The 24,401-nt window shown below is 39.3% G+C and overlaps 1 protein-coding gene across 1 annotated transcript in view; it reads left to right on the top strand.

Annotated features, from left to right (window-relative positions):
• Positions 1–11,055, top strand: part of TMPO (thymopoietin) — a 28,881-nt gene extending 17,826 nt beyond the window's left edge. The window contains 5 exon segments of the mRNA NM_001348754.1: positions 5,958–6,077; positions 6,177–6,272; positions 6,674–6,784; positions 7,706–7,794; positions 8,771–11,055. Of these exon segments, the coding sequence (NP_001335683.1) occupies positions 5,958–6,077; positions 6,177–6,272; positions 6,674–6,784; positions 7,706–7,794; positions 8,771–9,056 (702 nt within the window). The 3' untranslated portion in view covers positions 9,057–11,055.

Below are 24,401 nucleotides of genomic sequence, written 5' to 3'. Positions count from 1 at the left end.
AACCCACTGAGCAAGGGCAGGGACCGAACCCGCAACCTCATGGTTCCTAGTCGGATTCGTTAACCACTGCGCCACGACGGGAACTCCTGGAATTTTTTTATAAAGAACTTTTTGTCATGAATTGTCTAGTTGCCTTGAAATAAAATTCATACAGGAAGGCCAGGATAAATACTTACTTGGCTTTTATTTGCCATTTTCCAAGTTAAAGCACCATAGTCTTTTTTTTTAGGGTCACACCCACGGCATATGAAAGTTTCCAGGCTAGGGGTCCAATTGGAGCTATAGCTGCCGGCCTATGCCAGAGCCACAGCAATGCCAGATCCAAGCCGTGTCTGTGACTCAAACCACAGCTCATGGTAACACCAGATCGTTAACCCACTGAGCGAGGCCGGGGGTCGAACCTGCAACCTCATGGTTCCTAGTTGGATTCATTTCTGCTGCACCACGGCAGGAACTCCAAAGTGCCATAGTCATTTTGAAAGGTGATCAATAAAAGTCTTTTTACTAGTAAGGTTTTTAATATATTTGATTCTTGATCACTTGATCACTGTTTTTTCACATTCAAATTGTACCATCATTAGCTGTTGGGAATTACTGAGTTGGTTCCTCTATCCTTTTATTGACCCCCATGTGTCTTTTCTTTCTTTTTTTTTCTTTTTTTCTGTTTTTTTTTTTTTTGTGTTGTTGTTGTTGTTGTGTTTTTGGGGGGTTTTTTGGTTGGGGTTTTTTTTTTTTTTTTTTTTTTTTTTTTGCTTTTTAGGGCCACACTTGCAGCATATGGAAGTTCCCAGGCTGGTGTTAAATCAGAGCTGCAGCTGCCAGCCTGCACCACAGATTGAGCCACATCTACCACCTATACCATAGCTCACAGCAGCACCAGATCTTTAATCCACTGAGTGAGGCCAGGGATTGAACCCACACTCTTATGGATACCAGTTGGCTTCCTAACGTGCTGAGCCACAAAGGAAACTCCTGTCCCCATGTGTCTTGGATACTTTCTTGTTTTCTGGCATAATAATATACCCTGGGCTCATGTGTATTTCTTGCCTCCTGTCAAGTCAGTCATTTTTCCAAACAACTTTAATCCTTTTAATGGAAAGTATTATTTGGAGGCTACCCACAGTCTAAATACAAAGGGTATTCATTCCTACCTGGTTGTCACTGTTTTGGGCCTTTTCAGTAGGTAGACCTAGGAGCACTTAAATTTTTTTTTTTCCCCTTTTTTGTCCACACCTGTGACATGTGGAAATTCCTGGGCCAGGGATCAAATCCAGGCTGCAGCTGCAACCTACACTACAGCTGCAGCAGTGCCAGATCCTTAGCCACTGCACTGGACTAGAGATCAAACCCGGGCCACTGCAGAGACAATACCGGATCCTTAACCTGTTGTGCTTCAGTAGGAACTCCTAGGAATATCTATTTTTTTAGAAAGACTATAGGTCATGAATTCCTCAAATTTATGAATATATGCCAACTTATAGGTGTTAAACTTGTATCTTCTTTCTCTTACGCTGAATATCTTGGTTCTTAATATTGTTTCTCAAGTTTTTTTTGTTTCTGTTTTTTTTTTTTTATTTAGGGCTGTGCCCGTGGCATATGGAGGTTCCCAGGCTAGGGGTCGAATTGGAACTGTAGCTGCTGACCTACACCACAGCCAGAGCAACGCCGGATCCGAGCTGTGTCTGCAACCTACACCACAGACCACAGCTCACAGCAATGTCAGCTTAACCCACTGAGCAAGGCCAGGGATCAAACCTGTGCCCTCATGGATACTAGTCAGATTCGTTACCCCTGAGCCACTTCAGGAACTCCTCAAGAATGTTTTTAAATAACAGTATTACTACTAAAAGTAAGCTGACAATTGCAATTTCAGATTTTGGGGGAAGGTTTTTCTAATCTGTAGAATATAAAATACTATGCTTAAAATCACTTGAAAGAATTTTTTTTATTTGTATTTTTTAATTATTGAGACTATATATGTGGGTTTTTTAAGTTTTGGTTTATACTTTGTTTCTTTTTGAGAATATAATACATAGATTTATGAATTTATTTATGCTCCCATCCTTATATAAAAGGCAGCCTACATTGCACATTTCTGTTTCTGTTTTTAATCTAAACACATATCCTGATGATCACTCCATAGGACAGTGTAGTGTAATCATCTTCATCGCTTGTACCACTGTGTGGTATTGCATTTTATGGATTTACTGTAATCTGTTCAGCCGCTTTGCTTTTGGTGGATATTTAGATTGTTTTCAATTATGTGCCATTCCGAATAAAGCAAAGGTAAACCAACAGAGCCTTTTTACATGTCATTTCATATTTTAGCCAGTTTATCTTCAGGAAGCCTATAAGTGAAATTGCTGGGTATTAGTGCTATATGTTAGCAAGTTCCCCTGCATAAGAGTTGAACCATTTTGCATTCCCCCAAATAATGTGTGAGAATACTTCTCTAATGAAAGAAATATGATGCTGTTTAAGAACCAAAAAAAAAAAAACAAGTAAATATGAGAAACCATATTGATTACTAAATTGTTAGTTCTTCAGAGCAAGGTTATAAATTTTTTATTTAGAGCTTGTATTTTACTGACTGGGATTTACAGCCTCCTTTAATAACCCAGCTCCTGCATTCTCCATGTGCCTCAACTGCCTGATGTCTTCTGAATAACTTTTTAACTGATAGGGTTTTTTGTTTCTTCCTCCTGTTGTCTCTGTGATAAATTGAGGACTTTCTATAGACCATCTTGCTGAAAATGGATGATGCTGCAATTCTTATGTTGGCCACAGAGCATATAGTAGTCACTGTACTAATTTTACATAACAATGAGTTTCTTCCTTTTCAATCAATAATTGTTTGGTCCATCTTACTTACTAAGTAGTTAAAACACTGAATTCTAATTTTGTTATTTTTTATTTATATTTTCTTCTCAAAGTCATTTGTTTTATAGTAGATTCTGGTAGAAAAATTTTTTTAGTCTTCAGGATTAGTTGCGTGAAAGACAGTTTTCTGTAACAATGATTAATTCTAAATTAGATAATGATATTAAGAACTGATAAAATTGGGAATTCCCGCTGTGGCACAGTGGGTTAAAAATCTGACTGCAGTAGCTCAGGTTGCTGGGGTTGTGCAGGTTCGATCCCTAGCCCAGTGCAGTGGGTTAGAGGATCCAGCATTGCTGCAGTTGCAGTGTAAGTCACAGCTGTGGTTTGGTTCATTCCCTGGTGTGGCAACTCCCACATGCTAAGGGCGCAGCCATTAAAAAAAGAACTAATGGAGTTCCCGTCGTGGCACAGTGGTTAACGAATCCGACTAGGAACCATAAGGTTTCAGGTTCGATCCCTGGCCTTGCTCAGTGGGTTGAGGATCCAGTATTGCTGTGAGCTGTGGTGTAGGTTGCAGATGTGGCTCGGATCCCGCACTGCTGTGGCTGTGGTGTAGGCCGGTGGCTATGGCTCCAATTAGACACCTAGCCTGGGAATCTCCATATGCCGCGGGAGCCGCCCTAGAAAAGGCAAAAAAGACCTAAATAAATAAATAAATAAAAAATACTTGGCTTTGGAGCTCCCATCGTGGCTCGGTGGTTAACAGATCCGACTAGGAACGATGAGGTTGCAGGTTCGATCCCTGACCTTGCTCAGTGGGTTAAGGATGTGGTATTGAGATGAGCTGTGGTGTAGGTCGCAGACGTGGCTCTGATCTGATGTTGCTCTGGCTGTGGCATAGGCCAGCAGCTGGAGCTTCGATTGGCCCCCTAGCCTGGGAATCTCCATATGCTGCGGGTACAGCCCTAAAAAAAAAAAAAAAAAAATTGGCTTTGAGATGCATCATAAGTCAGTGACATTGTCTTAAACCAATTGTAACCCCAGCTGCACATTAGAATCCCCTCAGGAGCTACAAAATTTAATTTTGCTCAGGTTGTTCTAGAAGGGATTCTGACTTAATTGGTCCAAAGCAGGGTTGGGAGCATTTGGTATTTTTAAAAAGCTTCCCAAATGATACGGTGCCTCCAGGATTGAGAATCTGTGATTAAAACTAGTGATCCCTTTGAGTTCCCGTTGTGGCGCAGTGGTTAACGAATCCTACTAGGAACCATGAGTTTGCAGGTTCAATCTCTGGCCTCGCTCAGTGGGTTAAACGATCCAGCGTTGCCGTGAGCTATGGTGTAGGTTGCAGACGTGGCTCAGATCCCACATTGCTGTGGCTCTGGCGTATGCTGGTGGCTACAGCTCCGATTAGACCTCTAGCCTGGGAACCTCCATATGCCGTAGGAGTGGCCCTAGAAAAGGCAGAAAGACAAAAAAAAAAAAGAAAGAAAAGAAAAGAAAAAATAAATAAAACTAGTGGTCCCTTCTAGTCACATCATCAGGAATTTAACTATTAATAAGCATCTGTTATGTAATACATGTAATTTGTTTATAGATTTGTCTTTTGACTAACATTAAGTTTACCTTCAGCAGATTTTTCCTAATTGATAGCAGGAAAATGAACCCTGAGTTTCAGATTGTGAGTCAAAGGGGAAACTCTTAGGTCAATCCCAAATATAGATAAATACAAAATAAGATGTATGAGATTGTCTGTACCTTGTGGGGTTTTGATAGTAATTCTTCCAGCCAACTAAGCATACTTATTGGATGACTGCTCTTGTCCTGAGATAAAATACACCTGTCTGTAAAATTGATACTAACTTTATATAAAAACATCAGTTATTTAGATAAAAGATTAGCTTGAAAGCAAAAGTGACAATATAAGCATACTCTAGTGTAGTTAATCATTGATGGATGTCCTTAAGTAAAAGAATCTTCTGGTAATAGTGGTTTCAGAGTTGAATAACTTGTTACTTGGAATGTAGAATCTCAGGCCTCACCTTAGAGCTACTGAATTAGAATCTGCATTTTAACAAAAGCTTCTGGTAATTGATATGTATTTTATAGTTTGAGAAGCACTGATCTAGTGGTTTTAAACTATGTGAGTACTCTTTTTTTTTAATGCCTCATATGCGGCATATGGAAGTTCTGGGCCCAGGGGTCAAATTGGAGCTGCAGCTACAGGCGTACACCACAGCCATAGCAGTGTGGGATCCAAGTCACATCTGTGACCTATGCTGCAAATTGCAGCAACACTGGATCCTTAACCCACAAGGAACTGAACCCACATCCTCCCAACACTATGTTGGGTTCTTGACCCACTGAGCCATAACGGGAACTCCTGAATTATTTTTTTAAAAAGGAAAATCAGTCCTCTTTTCAGGGAGAAATAAATCTGGGACTCGAAGGGAACAATGGTCTGTCTATTCCTATTACCATTTTCTTTTAGTAGTGAGGATTGAGTAGCACTGAGGCTTGGCAATGATATTTTAGGCTTGCCTGTTCATGAAAGAGGTGACTGTCGGGTTTTTGTTGCTACTCAGTTTTATCATCTGTTTGTAAGATGAGTTTGAGACCTGGGAATTTTTAAGTTCAGATAGCTGTGTATGGATTATAATTGCAACTGATTCTATTTGAATAATCCTAATCCTAACAATAATGTTTAATCTATGATAACGATTATAAAATTTGTTTTGTTTTTTTTTTTTAAAAACTGACTTGTTATATGTAACAAATGACTTTCTTACAAGTCATGCCTGCTTTTTTGTGTAGACAGCCAAGGATGCAGCTATAATACTAGAGCTAGATAGCAAACAGCAAGTCACAAGAGGAGCCAGTGATAAATTGACATACTTTCCCCACACACACTTTAATTATAATATGCAAGCTCCTCTAGTTGGATTCTATTGTATTTACCATACTTTTAAGTGTTCTCTGATGCCTACATATCTGTTCAATCAGTACATTTTGAGGGTGTAGCATTATTTGCACATACCAGCATTTGGAAACTTGGCTTCTCAGTGTGCTAATGTGGCCATTATTAAGGTATTTGCTGTTAGAATATAACTTTTAATATGTCGATGCTTGAATAGAGCTATTCTCAAGCTGGAATAACTGAGACTGAATGGACAAGTGGATCTTCAAAAGGCGGACCTCTGCAGGCATTAACTAGGGAGTCTACAAGAGGGTCGAGACGCACTCCGAGGAAAAGGGTGATGCAAGGCTTATTGCTTAGAATTGGGTTTTCAGATTGGTAGGGTTTTAGTGGTTATTTTATATTTATTGTTTTTGTTTTGTTTTCAAACTAACAGGTGGAAACTTCAGAACATTTTCGTATAGATGGTGCAGTAATTTCAGAGAGTACTCCCATAGCTGAAACTATAATGGCTTCAAGCAACGAAACCTTAGTAAATATGTTTCATAAACTATACAAGTGGTATTCTTTGTAAATTAGCCTTTAATTAAAATCGGGGAGGTGGTGAATTTTGGCAGACCTCAAACTTACATGTTTTTAAACATTTTAAACTCATTTTCCCCATGTAACTCTGAATTCTAGAATTTTTCAATATAGTTATTTTAATATATATATAATTCATTGTGTAAGAATCCTTAGTGCTTTAAGGATTAAAAGCAAATGATAAGGCTTCTCCACCACATGTAAACCACTGAATATATTTATTTCTAGGTTCTTATGCCTAAATTAAGAGAAAGTTTCACATATTACAGAAATCAGCTATCTTTTTTTTCTTTTAACGTGTCTTTGTTATGTTTGGATAATTCTGAGTCTGAATAATTTGAATCTTGGCAGGTTGTCAATAGGGTGACTGGAAATTTCAAGCATGCAGCTCCTATTCTGCCAATCACTGAATTCTCAGACATACCCAGAAGAACACCAAAGAAACCATTGACAAGAGCTGAAGTAAATGAATAAAATTTAGATCGATGCTATCATTGATCTTTTAATGAGGAAATATTTTTATTTGTTGTTCAGAGTGGGAGGGAGCAGAGCTTTCTTTATTGGGTGGGGGTGTCTATATATGACAAACTAATGCTATCCTCTTGCTGCTATGTGCCTCTTTAAGTTCCACTTTTCAAGGGAGTGGTCATTTTTGTGCTGCTTATAATATGTTCTCTTTGTTATGGATGTGGGTTCAAATTGTTAACTTGGGCTGTGGGGGAAGCTATACTATCTTTCATTGAAAGGTCAGATGAGATTTTGAAGTTACTTTGTATGATACTTGAATTACTTCTGTAAAATTAAGCTTTAAACTACTAACTGCATGATACATTATAATTTACTGATTCTTTACCAAAGATTATTTTTATCTAGGCATAAAAGTAATACTCCATCAGAACAATCAGATTGTTAAAAATTTGTTTTTTAAGTTAGGAAGATTGGATTGATCTACAGTTAATTAAAAACATACACTAAAATTTGTTAAAAGAACCATTTTAATGTGATATCTTTTATACTTAATCATTTGTTTTATTACAAAATTAACAGGAAGAAACAATGTACCCTTAATGCAAAGTATTGGAGGGAACTTAACTTGCACTGCCATATTAGCTGTACTAAATTTATTTTTTAACTTATTTGAATGTGTGATGATTCCCATTCCCCTGCCTCCATTACAGCTTTAACATATCTTCACATTGAGGAAATTTGAAGAGAGCCTTGGACATGTATGGATAATTAAGCAAGAATGAATTTAGAAATGGCAGTTGTAAAAGTTGGATAGATTTAAGTGCATTCTGTTTCCAAAATTTCTGTCTAAAACTGTGTTCTAATTATTGCACATTTACACTAAGTTTTAACTTGCGTTTGTTTGTTTCTTATTAGGTGGGAGAAAAAACAGAGGAAAGAAGAGTAGAAAGGGATATTCTTAAGGAAATGTTTCCCTTCGAAGCATCTACACCAACGGGAATTAGGTATTCAGATACATTGAAACAAGTATTAATGTATTTTATTAGGGCATATTGATTTATTTGTTTCCACCTTTATTGAGATATGCTTGACATATTAAAAATTGTATATATTTAGAATGTACAACATAATTGTTTATATATACACACACACATAAACAGGAATTTTAGTTTTTGATTCTTCAGAAAATTACTATACCTCTGTTGTCAGAATTAAACTGTTCTTTTGGGGAGTGCTTTAATTCTTCTAAGTGCTAACTAGTTCATATTCTTGAAAATTGGGTTAGTTTCAAAATCTTTTTTTTTTTTTTTTTTTTTTTTGTCTTTTTGCCGTTTCTTGGGCTGCTCCCACGGCATGTGGAGGTTCCCAGCTAGGGGTTGAATCGGAGCTGTAGCCACCGGCCTACGCCAGAGCCACAGCAACGCGGGATCCGAGCCGTGTCTGCAACCTACACCACAGCTCACGGCAACGCCAGATCCTTAACCCACTGAGCAAGGGCAGGGACCGAACCCGCAACCTCATGGTTCCTAGTCGGATTCGTTACCCACTGCACCACGACGGGAACTCCTAGTTTCAAAATCTAAACTGAAACCTAGTAAGAAGGAAAACATTTTTTATTCATGGGTTTCTCTTTTCTAATTGAAAAAACTGCTTTTAGATAGCTGTTGAATTGTTTCCTGACTGAAGGAATCACAACCAAACTACCTTTTTTCCTTTCTTATCTCCTAAATATATTTGCTCTGAAAAGCCTTTAAGAAGGCAAATTTAGTGAATATCTATCAGTACTCTGAATATTGTTTTCTAATAAGATACACATCTAACTCTTCAAATGGAAAATGTATAGGAGTTTTACTTTTTAAATACATTGGCTGACCTCACTATTAATAATACATGGAATGTGTTTGGATTTAGGAGTGGTAATAACATTTTCTATTATTTATCTAATACTTATTTTTCTCTTCCTCCTTTCCTTCCCAACAGTGCTAGTTGCCGCAGACCAATCAAAGGAGCGGCAGGCCGACCATTAGAACTCAGTGATTTCAGGATGGAAGAATCTTTTTCATCTAAATATATTCCTAAGTATGTTCCTTTGGCAGATGTCAAGTCAGAAAAGACAAAAAAGGGACGCTCCATTCCCATGTGGATAAAAATTTTGCTTTTTGTTGTTGTGGCCATTTTTTTGTTTTTGGTCTACCAAGCTATGGAAACCAACCAAGGAAATCCATTCTATCAGTTTATTTCTAATAACTCTAAAAATGCCAACTGAACAATATCTCTTTGGCACATTCAACTTGGTCTCCTATTTTTAATAACTGTATAAAGAAAACATTTGCGTACATTTCTTGACTCAAGAACAAAAAAAATGTGATTTCACCTCAATAAATGTAATATTCCATTGAAAAGCAAACAAGATATATATAAATGGACTTCATTTAATGTTTTGGACTTTGGACTAGGAGATCACTTCGTGCCATATGAATAATCTTTTTTAGCTCTGGAACTTTTTTGTAGGCTTTATTTTTTTAACGTGGACATCTTATTTCTTTTTTGAGAAAAATTATATTGTTTTTGTGTATTTGGGAAACAAGAAGGGCAAAACATGGTGGTATAATGTGAAGCTATACATTTAAATACTTTGAATTCTTACAGAAAAGATTTTAAGAATTCTCTGCTGAATAAAAACTAGAGATGTGAAACATGAAATTCGGTAAGAGAAAAAGTAATTTGGGATTGTTCTTTTTGTAACTGCAACAAAGTTTGATGGTGTTTATGGGGGAAAGTATAGCGATAATCTCCTGTAATTTTATCAATTGTAATGTTATTGTAGCCCTATTGTACTCACTTTTTAAAGTATTTCTAGTATCATGAATGTCCAACCCATTTAGATGCAGTTGATTTTTAGCAGGGATCTATCAGTGTAACATGTCCGTGCTTTGGAGAACTGTTACAGCTATCCATGTTTTTAAAAAACAGCCATACATGTTTTTAAAACCTGTTTAGCTGGCTATAAGGCTAAAATTGGAAGCTCGTAACTTTTTATTTACAACAGAACATTTATTCTGTCAATCCAATTTGTTACCAAAATATTTTTTAGATAAATAAGTGTGTGTGTATTTAGAAGTTAGAAATTTTAAACACCCATCTTAGGTTCCATTTGGATTCATTAGTGAATTATCTTCTGTTACCAAAAACAAATTTTGCCAAGTTTTTGTTTTTTTTGGGTTTTTTTGCACCAAATTTCCCAACATAATTTGATTTGAAAGTGTAAAAACCATGTGCTTTTCATTTTAAATCACATAGTGAACTTTTCTTGGATACACAGGATTTATAAACTCTGAAATTGAGGCGGGCATTATGATTTTTGTTTACTCTTGAAAGGGTTAACTGTATCTTTGTGATTAATTTTTTTAGCTAAAACTTACCTCACGTATAACTTGGTTTGGTAAAGTAGGTAGGTATTTGAAATTTCCATAGAATCAAGTAAAACAAAAATTTTGAACTTAATCATTGAGTTTCGACTTTACAGTCATTGACCATAAAGCACATTAAAAATGTAAGTTGTTTTTAAATATCATCTGAAATAAAAAGATCCTTTTTAAAAAGGAAAAGCTAAAGATGTATATTGAGACCAACACAGCATTTTGATTTGGATCAGCCCTCATCTGATAATTAGCTTGTAGATATTTTGTAGATATTTTTCGCTTACTTGGCCATTGACTAGAAACATTTATAGTTCTGTTCCCTGCAAAGGCAATGGGAAACTTACTCCTACATCAGAAATGCTTGCCTCTCTGAGTAAAAGTGTATCTTTGAAATGAGCCCCAGAGGGAGCACTTTTACTCAGCCTTGCCTTTCTACAGCGATAACAGTCTACTTGTACTTTCTTTGTTTCCCATATTGTTTTCAATCTTTTGTTTATAATTAGAAGTTGTAAGAAGCTGCATTTAATGTTCAGAAATATGGGAAAAGAAAGCAGACTTAATATGTATGTAAGATCAATTTTCTAATAGGAAAGATATGTTCCAAAATAGCTAAGTAGGTCAAGATAAAAACATGTAGTCTTTTCTTTTTTTCGTTTAATGTGTACTTAGTCTTTTGTCTGTGTCTGTTTTATTCCACTAGAATAAATGTGTCCTTGATGTAAATGCAAAGCATTTCTTCCTGATTAAAATTGTAGATGTAGATTTTACAATATAATTCAGTAATAAAAATGTAATTAACCTCTAGTTTTGTCATTGCAATAAATACTTTCCAAATAGGACAAACTATAAGATTTCCTGATAACATTTTTTTTTTTGCTTTTTTTGCTTTTTAGGGCCACATCTGCAGCATATGGAGGTTCCCAGGCTAGAATCGGAGCTACAGCTGCCAGCCTATGCCAGAGCCGCAGCAATGCCAGATCCGAGCCACATCCGGATCCTTAACCCACTGAGTGAGGCCAGGGATGGAACCCACAACCTCATGGTTCCTAGCTGGATTTGTTTCCACTGAGCCGTGGTGGGAACTCCCTGATAACATTTTATATGTGAGATTTATGGATTATTGAGTTTTAATTCTCATTTCAGTCTACTCTGTATTTTGCTTCTAATCATGATAGTAATCTGGTCCTCTTTTGTTCCTAGGTAAGCAATCTCTAGCCATTAGACTCTCAGAATGATGTAGGGAAGCTCTTGGAGGCGCTTATCTGTGGTGCTCATGATTGTTAGTCTTGCTTTCTTTTTTTCTTCCCCCTCTTTCTTTTTCAGCTGCATCCACAGCATATGAAAGTTCTCGGGCCAGGGATTGAATCTGAGCCACAGCTATGGCAAAGCTGGATCTTTAACCCACTGTACCACAGCAGGAACTCCTTTCAGTCTTGTTTTGAGACAAAGCAGAGATGTTGCTGCAGTATATTCATCATGGAGCTACATTCACAAGGTGAAAATGCCTCTCTCTCTCTGCGATTCTTGTGTCCCCCCAAAGGTGATTTTATTTACATTAGTAATTCTCAAAGTAATATATACACTGTACTTAATTAGAAAGCAGATGGCATCAAAGACTTAACAGAGTGTGCTTTATTGCGTGCTTATAGTATGTGCTACGTGTGCTGTTCTATACACATGCTATGTATGGATTCATGATATGTATTGATCCTCATGATAATCCTGTGAAGTAGATATTTTCTGCCCCACAACCCACAGCATGCAGAAGTTCTGCAGGCTGGGGACCGAACCCATGCCACTGCCAGAGTGGCAGAACCAGAGCTACTGCATTGGGCCAACACTGGATGTTTAGGAGTTCCCATCATGGCTCAGTGGTTAACGAATCCGACTGGGAACCATGAGGTTGTGGGTTTGATCCCTGGCCTTGCTCAGCAGGTTAGGGATCCCGCGTTGCTGTGGCTCTGGCATAGGCCGGCAGCTGTAGCTCCAATTAGACCCCTAGCCTGGGAACCTCGATATGCCGCAAATGCAGCCCTAAAAAGACAAAAGACAAAAAAAAGCTGGGTGTTTAAAGTGCTGAGCCACAAGAGAATTCCAGAAGTGGGTATTTTCTTATTCTGTCGTTACAAATTAGGAAATTGACACTGGGACAGGTTAAGAAACTTGCCTGAAATGATGAGTCTGGCTGCACACGGTAATGGCAAAGGAGACCTGAAGACCCAGGCTCTGAATACTGGCGGAACCAGTTCTGTTCATCCATGCTCCTTCCACAAATTCAGTGGCGCCTGTACGTTTCAGGCTTTTTAGGCTCACTTCTAGTTTTAATCTTCGTCTGTAGCCATTTAACTTTGAACCCTCTTGACTTTAATTCATTTTCTGTTTCTTAATCTCTTTACCATCTTCACACAGGTTTTTTTTTGCAATGTATTTTTTTTTTATGTCTTCGATTCATGTGATCAGTCTGTCACTTTGAATTAGCAGTCACAGTTCACACAGCATCTTCCCACCAAAGATTTAGGAAGAAAACAGGGAAGGAGACATGGAATTTTTAGTGCAGGGAGACCTAAAACAGATCAATTTTGTTATGTTCTGGTATGGACTCATTAGTTGAACTGACACTTGATAACATTTATTCTGTCTGTGTTCACAGTGCTTTGAAATTGATTGCTTGTAAAATTTTACTGCCCATTTCAACAGATATTTATTTAATGCCTCCATTGTGCCAGGTATAATGTTTGGCAGTGCATGGATGCAGTTTTAGAAATATCTTGAACTTGTCTTGGGCATTCTTTAGGGGAAGTAGTTTTATTTTTTATTTTATTTTTTGGGGGGCGGGGAGTAGTTTTTAAAAAACATTTGATCCTCATTAATCACAATATAGGTTTATTAGCTGTTAAAATGTTGTTTGTTCTTTAATTAAAAGGAATTAGTAATGTTTAACTCATGTAAGTCAAAGAACCAAAAATTTGTCAGCCTTTTTGGAATAAATCAAAGCTATCAAAATACAATCCTAATCAAATGTGTTTATGCTAAATTACTACTGTCTTTGTTGTCCAGAATTTAACATAGTGATCTTGTGATCATGAATAATTTGAAATTGTGAAGCAGTGTAAAATGTACGTGTTTTATTCTAGTAACAAATTAATACTAAGTTTATGGTTTGATTGGGAGAAGAATTAAATTATCTATTGCTACGGAATCACAAAACTTAGCTTAAAACAATTATTGCCATTTCTATGGGGTTGGAACTCAGGGAGTAGAGTTCCTGTTGTGGTGCAACAGAAACGAATCGGACTAAACTGTGAGGTTTCGGGTTTGATCCCTGGCCTCACTCAGTGGGTTAAGGATCCAGCGTTACAGTAAGCTGTGGTGTAGGTCGAAGACTCAGCTTCTATCCTGCATTACGGTGTCATAGGCTGGCAGCTGTAGCTCCAATTAGACCCCTAGCCTGGGACCCTCCATATGCCTTGGGTGCAGCCCTAAAAAGCAGAAAAAAAAAAAAAAAAAAAAAAAGTCAGGGAGTGACTTTGCCATATGCTTCTGGCTCATATAACTTTGTAGTTAACAGTCAGCCAGAGCCACAGTGCCATCTGAAGTTTCAACGGGGGCAGGATGTGCCACACTCAGGGTAATTGGCAGTCCTCAGTTCGTTACAGGCTATTGGGCTGGGGACGTCATAGGTTACCCTAGTGCCCTCAGGGAGAAGCAGCTGGCTTTTCCCTGAATAATCCAAGAATATGCACCCACAGCTGGAGGCACAGCATTTATATAACCTAATCTCGGAAGTCATATATCATCACTTCTGCCATGTACTATTGGTTTTACAGGTCAGATAGCAAAGGGACTACACAGGGTGAATACCCAGGAGGCAGGGTAATCAGAGCTTATCTTGGAGTTTGGCTACCACAACTATCTTAATGGGAAGGGTTATGTAGATAAGTTAGTTTAGCCATGCTACAGCATTTGAAAACAATGTTAAGTATTGCTTTGGAATTCACAGGGACATTTCTTTGGAGTGTTTGCTTTGATCTGTTCATCATTCCAAAAGATATATCAAAGCATATGGATGAAGAGCCATGAGACTGGAGAAAGATAGATTTGAGTTCTCTTGCAGAGGTAAACTTAACAGACTCAATAAAACATGATGAGACATAGATAAGTAAAAAATTTCCTGGAGATTTTTTTTACTTGGCTAGCCTAGTGGAAGACAGTTCCAGTCCCTGAAAGAATTCTAAAGAAAGACTAAATATGGGGGGACGAAGATGGACATTGGATTTGAATACATTGTATTTCTGTGAGATATTCTAGCAACCTAACACAACATTTGGGCCATAGTAAGTAAGCAGATGCTGTATTGAATAAATCCAAATGGAGATCATCTGTTGGCAATTAGGTAACTATCTGAAGGTTAGAAGAAAAACCAGAGTTCCCATCATGGCTCAGTGGAAACCAATCTGACTAGCATCCATGAGGACGCAGGTTCAACCCCTGGCCTTGCTCAGTAGGTTAAGGATCTGGCATTGCTGTGAGCTCTGGTGTAGGTCGCAGACACAGCCTGGATCCAGCGTTGCTGTGGCTGTGGTGTAGGCCTGCAGCTACAGCTCTGATTAGACCCCTAGCCTGCGAACTTCCATATGCTGCTGGTGCGGCCCTAAAAGCAAAAAAGACGGAAAAAAAATGAACCAAAAAAAAGTAGAAATTGTGTGTTTCCATTGTAGCTCCAGTGGTGGGGGTGGGGGGTACAGAAAGAAAGAACAAGAGGTGAGGAGAGCCCCACATGCTTCAGAATTGGTTTAAATCACTTGAATGGTGGGGGTGGGGGTCCTTCCAGGCTTCCTCTGGCCAATCACCTTGCTTCATCTGGCTTTGAGCTCACATTTGGCCTGACTCAGCCCTCCCCTGTGTGTGCGAGCATCTTTTAGCCAGGATGGATTCTAGCACAAGGGTTTGTGGTCTGGTGCCCTCCTTTCCCTGACCCTCAAGGAAACTTTTTGTGAATTTGTGGTTGTGTTGCAGAGGTCTCCTTGACCTCAAGAATGAGAAATAGATGGTCCCTATCTTTTATCCAAGCAGGACACAGCTCCTTCTTGCTCCTAACTGTGATCTTTATCTTTTTTTAATTTTTAAATGATTTATATTTTTTCCGTTATAGTTGGTTTACAGTGTTCTGTCAATTTCTACTGTACAGCATGGTGACCCAGTCACACATATATATGCATTCTTTTTCTCACATTATCCTCCATCATGTTCCATCATAAGTGTCTAGATACAGTTCCCTGTGCTATACTATAATCTTTATCTTCACAGGAAACAGATTACATTTGCTCAGTCTGGGACCCATCTGTCTCCTGCTTCAATTCTACTCAGGTTTTTACCCAACCTGAGTTGGACATGGAAATATACCCACAAAAAAATTTAGTTAAATGCTGAAAATAAGGTTTGTTTTTTTTTTTCATAATATCTCCCAACTGGAAATAGTTCATACATTCACCAACAGACTAGAGAATAGAATATTCTGATTTGTAGAATGGAAATAATAATGGAATACTATGTCGAAATAAGCAAACTACAGCTACATATAACAACACGGATGAGTTGCACAGACATAATATTGAATGAAACAAGCCTGGGACAAAAGTATTTAGTGTATGACTCTATTCAGATTTCTTGGAAGTTCCCTCATGGTGCAGTGTGCTAAGGATCCAGTGTTGGGGTCGCTGTGACCCAGGCTGCAATTCAGCACTATTTCTATCCCTGGCCCAGGGACTTCATCGTGCTGCAGGTGCTGCCAAAACAAACAAAAATTCCTATAGTAGGAAAAGAGGCAAGGATATTCTCCAGTGGTAGAAGTCAGGATAGTGCCTGCTTTGGGGGAAAGGTGGATATTGGCCGACATGAGGAATACTTGCAGGATGGTAGAATGCTCTATATCTTATCCAGGTTGTGGTTAACATGGTATGTACATAACATAAACATCGATTTCATCAATCTGTATACTTAAGATTTTGTGCAGTATACTGTGTTTTAAATCTCAGTAAGTAAAAAAATATCAAGAAGACTGAGAAGCTTAATTTAACACTAACGCAGCTTTCATCTATTTATTGATCATTTAATATCATTTTTGTTCATTGCCCATTTGTATTTTTGGTAATTGGGAAGCTTGGTTCTTACTGGCAGATGGGGTCTTTTTTTAATATTCCATGATTACGTTTAAGTTTTCCCTAGCCTCTTTTTTTTCTTGTTTTTTGGCCGCTTCAAGGCGTATGAAGCTCCCAGGACAGGGATCAAATCCGAGCCACGCTTGTGACCTATGCCGCAGCTGAGGCAATGCCAGATCCTTAACCCACTGTGCCGAGCTGGGAATCAAACCTACGTGCCAGTGCTCCAGAAACTGCTGTTCCCATTGCACCAAATCAAGAACTTGTTTCCTAGCCTCTTTCAAATGGTTTACAGTATTTTTGCCTGTTATTAGATGGTAAAAGAAACAACATTGCTTTTCACATCTGTCTCTAGACATGACCAAAAAACCAGTAATAGATTTGTCTTCCCATTATAAAAAGCTAAAAAAGTAGGCAAAATACATGAAACAACTCTGACATTGGATAACATATATGACTGGTCCCTGAAAGAAGAGAAAAGTGAGCTATAAAATTGCACTTTTTTCCTCTAGCACTTTATGACTATTGATAAAAGTAAGGTCCCAAAGCAGAGCGCAGGGTCTTTGGTTCATTGAGGAGGTAGAGATCAAAGTTCAAGGAGGGTGAGGCAGTTAGAATGTGTGGGAAAGAGTAACAGGAAAGGGAACAAGGGAGGAAAAGAGCTGCAGAAATTTGCATAGGAGCCCCTTGAGCCTGGCTAAATACCAAACTATGTATGCGTGTAAACAAGACCTACCGGAGGCTTTGAGCTGAACACTTGCAGAACTCACAAAGGGCTGAGAGATTCACATTACAAAAACCAGAGGGGAGAGACCTTGTAAAATACCCAGGATATTTAGTATACATCCTTGAAAGGCCACAGAATAGTACTTAACGAGTGCTAGAATAAAAGCTGCTCTCGATACATCCTAGTAGAACTTAAAAAAATAAGCTTTGAAGGGATCAAACTGACCTAGTAAGTCTTCTGGAACAAAACTGACCACTCTAAAGGAAGGCAATAAAATGCAGACCTTCAATAATAGTCACAGCATTGAGCATCCAATAAAATAACTAGATGCAAAGGAGTAGGAAAACGTGAGCCATTAGCAGAAGAAAATAGAAGCACCAAGAAATGATTTATTAGTAAATATACTGAAAAAGTTAACAACATGAACAGAAAGAAACCAAATGGAACTTGAGATGAAAATCTGCAATATCGAAACAATTTTACTAGGTAGATTTAGCTGATTAGACAGTGCAAATGAATGAACAAAGCAATGCAATTGTCCAAACTGAAGCATGAGAAGGAAATGTCTCAGTGCTTTGCCTGCTTTGGATGATACCAAGCGGTCTTCCATACATGTAACTGGAATACCAACCAGAAGAGGGGAGCAAACAAACAAAACATTTGAAGAGACAATGGTTAAAATCTTACTAAATTTCACAAAACCTGTAAATCTAGTCATGTAAGTAACAATAGAATCAACATACAAAATATTTCTATTACCCCAGAAAGTTCCTTCATTGACCCTTCTTAATCACTCTACAATATCTGGAGGTGTTCAGTTGTTACAACTTGATGCAAGTGGGGTTGAGGAGACAGCTACTTATGGGAAGAGGCCAGGGATGCTGCTAAACATCCTACAATACACAGGACAACCCCATAAGAAAGAATTACCAGACTCAAAATGTCAATAGTGCTGAGGTTGAGAAACTTGACTTAGCTTAAAACTTCTGATAATTGTCACATTTAATTAGTTCTTTTTATTTTTAATAGGTTTTTTTTTTTTTTTTGTCTTTTTGCCTTTTCTAGGGCCACTTCCTGCGGTATATGGAGGTTCCCAGGCTAGGGGTCCAATCGGCGCTGTAGCCACCGGCCTACGCCAGAGCCACAGCAACACAGGATCTTACACCACAGCTGGAATTTACACCACAGCTCATGGCAACGCCGGATCGTTAACCCACTGAGCAAGGCCAGGAATTGAACCCGCAACCTCATGGTTCCTAGTCGGATTCATTAACCACTGCGCCACGACGGGAACTCCCTAATGGGATTTTTATGTGCTCATTTTCAAATTGTATGTCTCATTTGCTCAAGTGGCTGTTCAAATCTTTTGACCATTTTCAAAAGTAATTGACTGCAGGAGTTCCCTGGTAGCTCAACAGGTCAAGGATCCAGCATTGTCACTGCTGTGGTTCAGGCTGCTGCTGTGGGGCAAGTTTGATCCCTGGCCCAGGAAATTTCACATGCCTCAGGCACAGCCAAAAAAAAAAAAAAAAAGTAGTTGACTCCAACTGTCAAAATTTAAAGAGCTTGAGGGTTCCTTGGTGGCCTAGTGGTTAGGGAACGCCAAGAGTGAATTATTTTAAGTGAAGTTAAATGTGGCGCTGATTTCGAAGAGACAGGTCTGGCTTAAGAAGTGAACCTGGGCAGCCTGGATGAAAAACCAGAAATCGTAGCCACTAGACCAGCTAGAGGCTAAAAGCAGAATCGCCCTGGTTCTTGCTCCTTGTTGAAAGCAAGAATGTTTCAAGGAGGCAAAGACTGTAAAAAGAGGTACAAAGTTTATTGTTAGAAACATAGTACAACATGTGGGAGAGCACACTGTCTATTTATCTAAAGCAGAAGCAAAGCAGTAATATCCCCCAAAAGAGGAGCTGCGGGGGTGTCCCCATGAATGAGGAGCTCACCAGAGAGGTGATATCAATCACTTGTATAGGAGAGTTCCTCTGGATCTTTGGGGAGTTTTTTTTTTTTTTTTTTTTGCCAATTATCTTGTTTTATTTCTCACACCTACCTGACCCAGGGCCCTCCCTAGTATGTGTGTGCCTCTTTTGGCCAAGAGGGATTTCAAAGTGAGGCCTCGTGGGAAGATTAGCTCGACATGTTATGGCTTAGCGTCCCCTCCTTTTGGACCCAGAGGGGTCTTTCTGTGCATGTGGAGTTGGGGTCTCTTGATCTTTTGCCCAAGCAGGGCTTAGCCCCTCTCTGCCCTGCCATTACCGTTGTCAAGGGGTCTGCAGAAGACAAATGCCAGTTATTTACCTTGTGCTTGTTATTTCTAGCCTGAAGTAAAAACAGGTGGCTAGTTGTGTCTATTCCAGAGCCCAACTATCTCCTGCCTCAGGGCTAGTTTTCTGGGTTGAGGAGAAGCAGAAGCAGAATATACAGGGAAGTTGGATCTGAGGACAGAAGAGACCAAGGGGTATAATTTCTTGGGATTTAGCAGAGATTCCCAGGAGAACTTCAGAGTGTGGAATTAGTGGGGTCTAAGCTTAGATCCGCAAGGGGTAAGTAATCCAGCAAATGTCTAACTTATTGCTGGAAATTCAGCAAATAGCTGACTTCTTATACCTGGGAGATATATATATATATAAACAAATATATATATTTGTTTGTTTTAAATGAATGGGTAGAATTAGAAATCAGGAAGTTCCAGAAAGGGTAGAGAGATCTGCTTGGCTGGATGGTGGCCAGGGGCCATGGGTTCATCTTCCTCTCTCTCTGTCTCCTCTCCCACCCTGAGGACGCCTTACTGACTATTTCACAGCTCTGTGTAATGGGCCTGGAACCCTCTTGTAGAGCATGCGTTTGCCGTGCCCAGTTGTCTGAGGCAGAGTACACTCCAGATCATGAAGAACGACCTTTTTTCTGAAAGGCTTTACCACTCTGTGGCTGACCTTGGGCTGGATATACCAACTTTCTTTTGCTCTGAAAGATGGGGCAACATTTTTTGGGCAGGACAGGAGTTGCAGTGATAATTAGGATCTGAAGCATAGAACATCTCCGTAGGTATGGCAGATGGCTCCAGTTTAAACTCTCAAACACAGCGATTCATGGCCAGGGATTGGAATTTTGAGCCCGTTTGGGCTCCCTGTGGAACAGAGCCCTCGTGCACATTTATCAGCTACCTCCCCTCATGCGTCTCTGGACAAAGCCTTCCCTGTGTGTTAAGGCTGGTCTCCAGAGCAGGGTAGAACATCTGAAAGTCTCTGTCAAGAAACATCCTGGACCTGTAGGTCCAAGAGTCTGGGCTGCTCCTAAGCAAAGGAACACCCAATTGACAACCCTATACAAAAGGCCTTTGATGAGGTTTTCAAAGAAGAAAAATAGAAAATGTTTTAATGCACTTTAAAAATGTATAAGGAGTTCCAGTGTGGATCAGTGGTAATGAACCCGACTAGTATTCATGAGGATGAGGGTTCAATCCCTGGCCCTACTCAGTGGGTTAAGGATCTGGCGTTGCTCTGAGCTGCGGTGTAGGTTGCAGGTACGGCTTGGATCTGGTGTTGCTGTGGCTGTGGCATAGGCTGGCAACTGCAGCTCTGATTCGACCCCCTAGCCTGGGAACTTCCACATGCCACATATGCAGCCCTAAAAACCAAAAATAAATAAATAAAAATGAAAATGAATAAAAGGGGAGGAACATAGACCTCCATTAATTCACTTGACAGTGATGCTTCCCCATGCTGGTTTTTTAAAAAATATCTTTAATATCCATATCCATCCATGTACTATCTACTCTAGTCTGTTTTTCTACTCTGTTTTTCATTATCTATGTTTTTCATTCTTCTTTTCGAATCAGGCAATTATGGCTCAGAATATCCCACAAATAATTGCTTTTGCTGCACAGATTGTAATAGGTAAGGTATAAGCATTTGCCTACAAGTTTTTGAGTGGACACACGTTTTCATTTTTCTTGGTTACTGAAAAATGCAATGGCTGAGGAGTTCCTGTCATGGTGCTGCGGAGACGAATCCTAGGAACCATGAGGTTTCGGGTTCGATCCCTGGCCTTGCTCAGTGGGTTAAGGACCTGGTGTTGCCTCGAGCTGTGGTGTAGATCACAGACGCAGCTTGGATCTGGCATTGCTGTGCCTGTGGCGTAGGCCAGCAGCCGTAGCTCTGATTTGACCCCTAGCCTGGGAACCTCCAGATGCCATCCATGTGGCCCTAAAAGCAAAAAACAAACAAAACAAAAAACAAACCAAAAAAAAAAAAGCCATGGCTGAGTCTTTCAGTAAGCACATGTTTAACTTCATAAAACATTGCCCTTTTCAAAATGGCTTTAACATTTTGCAATCCTACCAGAAATTCCTGCCATTAGTATTTTCAGTCTATTTGATCTTGGTTTGTTGACTTAAAAAAATTTTTTTTAATTTAAAAAGCACAACTTAAAGTTGAGAACGATGCTTTATTTGGCAGACTTTCTGCGAACTTAAGCCCAGAAGACAGCCTCTCAGATAAACTCTGAAAGACTGCTCCAAAAAGGTAAGGGAGGAGCCAAGATGTGCAGGAGTTTTTGCAACAAAAATCAGGTAGCCATAGCATCAAAGGATTACTGTTAATTAAAGAAAACCAGACATCTCAGTTTAATGAATTTAGTGCTTTTCTACATGTGGGAAGATGCAAGAGAAATGCAAGAGCCTGGGCTCATTGAAATCATTCTTTTGTAGGCACTTCAACTATCTTGGGCCAGTATTCTGTTCTTTCCCATCCTGAATCCCCTCAGGGTGCACTGTTAGGGGCATTCTCTTTGTCTCCATCCTAAATTCCCTCAGAGCTCACAGTCCATGCTGATAGCTTGATGGCTCCAACAACCTTTGCTTGCTGACAAGTCAGGTGGCATTCTTTGTCCACAGATAAAGTAGGTATGTAGCAATATCTCATTGTGGGTTTCATCTGTAGTCCCTTGGTGACTAAGGATTTTGAACATTTCACATTCTGATATTCTGATTGGACATGTGCATATTTTCTTTTATGAACGGTTTGTTTAAATCTTTGGCCAATTTGGAGGTTGTCTTCTCATTGTGTTGTAAGAATTCTTTATGTGTTCTGAATACAACACTTTGTTGTCTTACCTTTTTTTTGGCCTTTTTAGGGCCATACCCACAACGTATGGAGGTTCCCAGGCTAGGGGTCAAATCGAAGCTGTAAACTCAGGCCACAGCCAGAGTAGAGCTGCGTCCGCGACCTAAACCACAGCTCACGGCAACACCAGATCCTTAACCTGCTGAGCAAGGCCAGGGATCAAAACTGTGTCCTCATGGATACTAGTCAGATTTGTTACGACGGGAACTCCAACCCTCTGTTTTTTTAAGCAACGAAGTTTTGTCGGTTTTTTGTTATTATTGTATAACAATTGTTAACTGACATAACATATGTAGAACACCTCTTACAACAAAGACAGAATGCATGTTCTTTTAATTTTCTATTGCTACCATAACAAATTACTACAAATTCAGCAACTTAAAGCAATACCCATTTATTCTCTCACAGTTTCGATGAGTCAGAAGGCTGGGCACACTGTGGCCTAGCTGAGTTCTCTGCTTATGGCCTCACAGCACCAAAATCAAGGATTCAGCAGAGTTGTATTCTTTACTGGAGCCTCTTGGCAAGAATCCACATCCAAACTCATTAAGGAATGTGGGTGAATTCAATACCTTTTCATGCTTTACGTCTGGTCCTCTCCATCTTCAAACCAGCAAACGCAGCCGAGTCCTTCTCGTGTTTTAAATCTCTGCCTTCCTGTTATACTTTTAAGGGCTCATGTGATTGTAGTTGACCCATCTGGATAACTAAAGATAATCCTCCTATTCTAATAATTACATCTGCAAAGTTCTTATGTGGTTTAACGTAACATAGCCACAGATTATTACCAAGAGGTAAAGGTCATGACAGTCATAACTCTGTCAACCACACATGTTCTTTTCAACTGGAAGTGGAACATTAACTAAAATTGACTACCTGTGGAGTTTCCTTCGCGATGAAGTGGAAACAAATCCGACTAGGAACCATGAGATTTCGGGATCAATCCCTGGCCGTGCACAGTGGGTTAAGGATCCGGCATTGCCACGAGCTGTGGTGCAGATGGCAGGCGCAGCTCGGATCTGGCATTGCTGTGGCTGTGGCGTAGCCCGGCAGCTGTAGCTCCGATTAGACCCCTAGCCTGGGATATGCCGCGAGTGCAGCCCTAAAAAGACAAAAAAAACCCCAACAAAACAGTATTTGTCAGACTTCAATGTCAACTGTAGTAAATTCTAATCCAGTTAAAACGTATATAGTGAGAACCCCAAACAATACCACATTTCACAATATAATCTAAAAAAATCATAACAAGGACTAATAAGTAGACTTTGGTTAAGCTGTTTACTTCAGGACTTTAAAAATAGTGCCTGGTCATATGGCCACAAGCTACCTCAGAAACAATATCCCAGAATCTAAACAGTTTTACAAAAAGTGGACACTAGGTGTCGCTATGGAACTCACTGTAATTTGTAATATTTCCTACTATGAGAGTTTTGCCAAGCAGTCCTGCACTGGAAAGTAACAATTGAAATGTTGAGTTGCTGTTTTGGATGCTGGATGGAAAAAATGCCATTAAACTTTAATCTTTATGCTCATATCATTACACTAGAATGAGCACACAGGTGGAGTACTAGAAAATCAGTAAGTAGGATATAAATGGCCTTAATTTTGGCTTATTATTTTCAGCATAATATAGCTTGATTATCAAGATTTTTAAATCAGTCTAGGGTAATTTACTTTTTTTTTTTTTGTCCCCACCCACAGCATATGGATGTTCCCATACTAGAGCCACTGCAGTGACAGCACCAGATCTTTAACTATGGAACACTTTCTTATGCATCTCGGGCACCCTAGGTGCTGAGAATCCACAGATAAACCAAACAAACTCTTGTAGAACTTACAATCTTATACAAATGTAAAGAAAGTAAATGTGTTCTCAGCTTGAGCAAATAGAACCTAATTCAATTCTGCAGTTAAGAATGCCCAAAATAGGAGTTTCTGGCGTAGCTCAGTGGGTTAAGGACCTGACATAGTGCCCCTGAGGATTAGCGTCCGATCTTTGGTCTCATTCAGTGGATTAAAAATCCAGCCAAGCTACGGCGTAGTTCTCAGATCTGGCTGGGATCTGGCAAGACTGTGGCTGTGGCCTAGGCTAGCAGCTGTGACTGCAATTGGACCCCTAGCCTGGCAACTTCCATACATCACAGGTATAGTTGTAAAAAAGAAAAAAGAAAAAAAAAAGTA

This window comes from Sus scrofa, chromosome 5 (assembly GCF_000003025.6).
Source record: "Sus scrofa isolate TJ Tabasco breed Duroc chromosome 5, Sscrofa11.1, whole genome shotgun sequence".
NCBI lineage: Eukaryota > Metazoa > Chordata > Mammalia > Artiodactyla > Suidae > Sus > Sus scrofa.
Note: the sequence above shows the minus strand (reverse complement) of the source record. Positions and strands in the feature narration are given on the sequence as shown.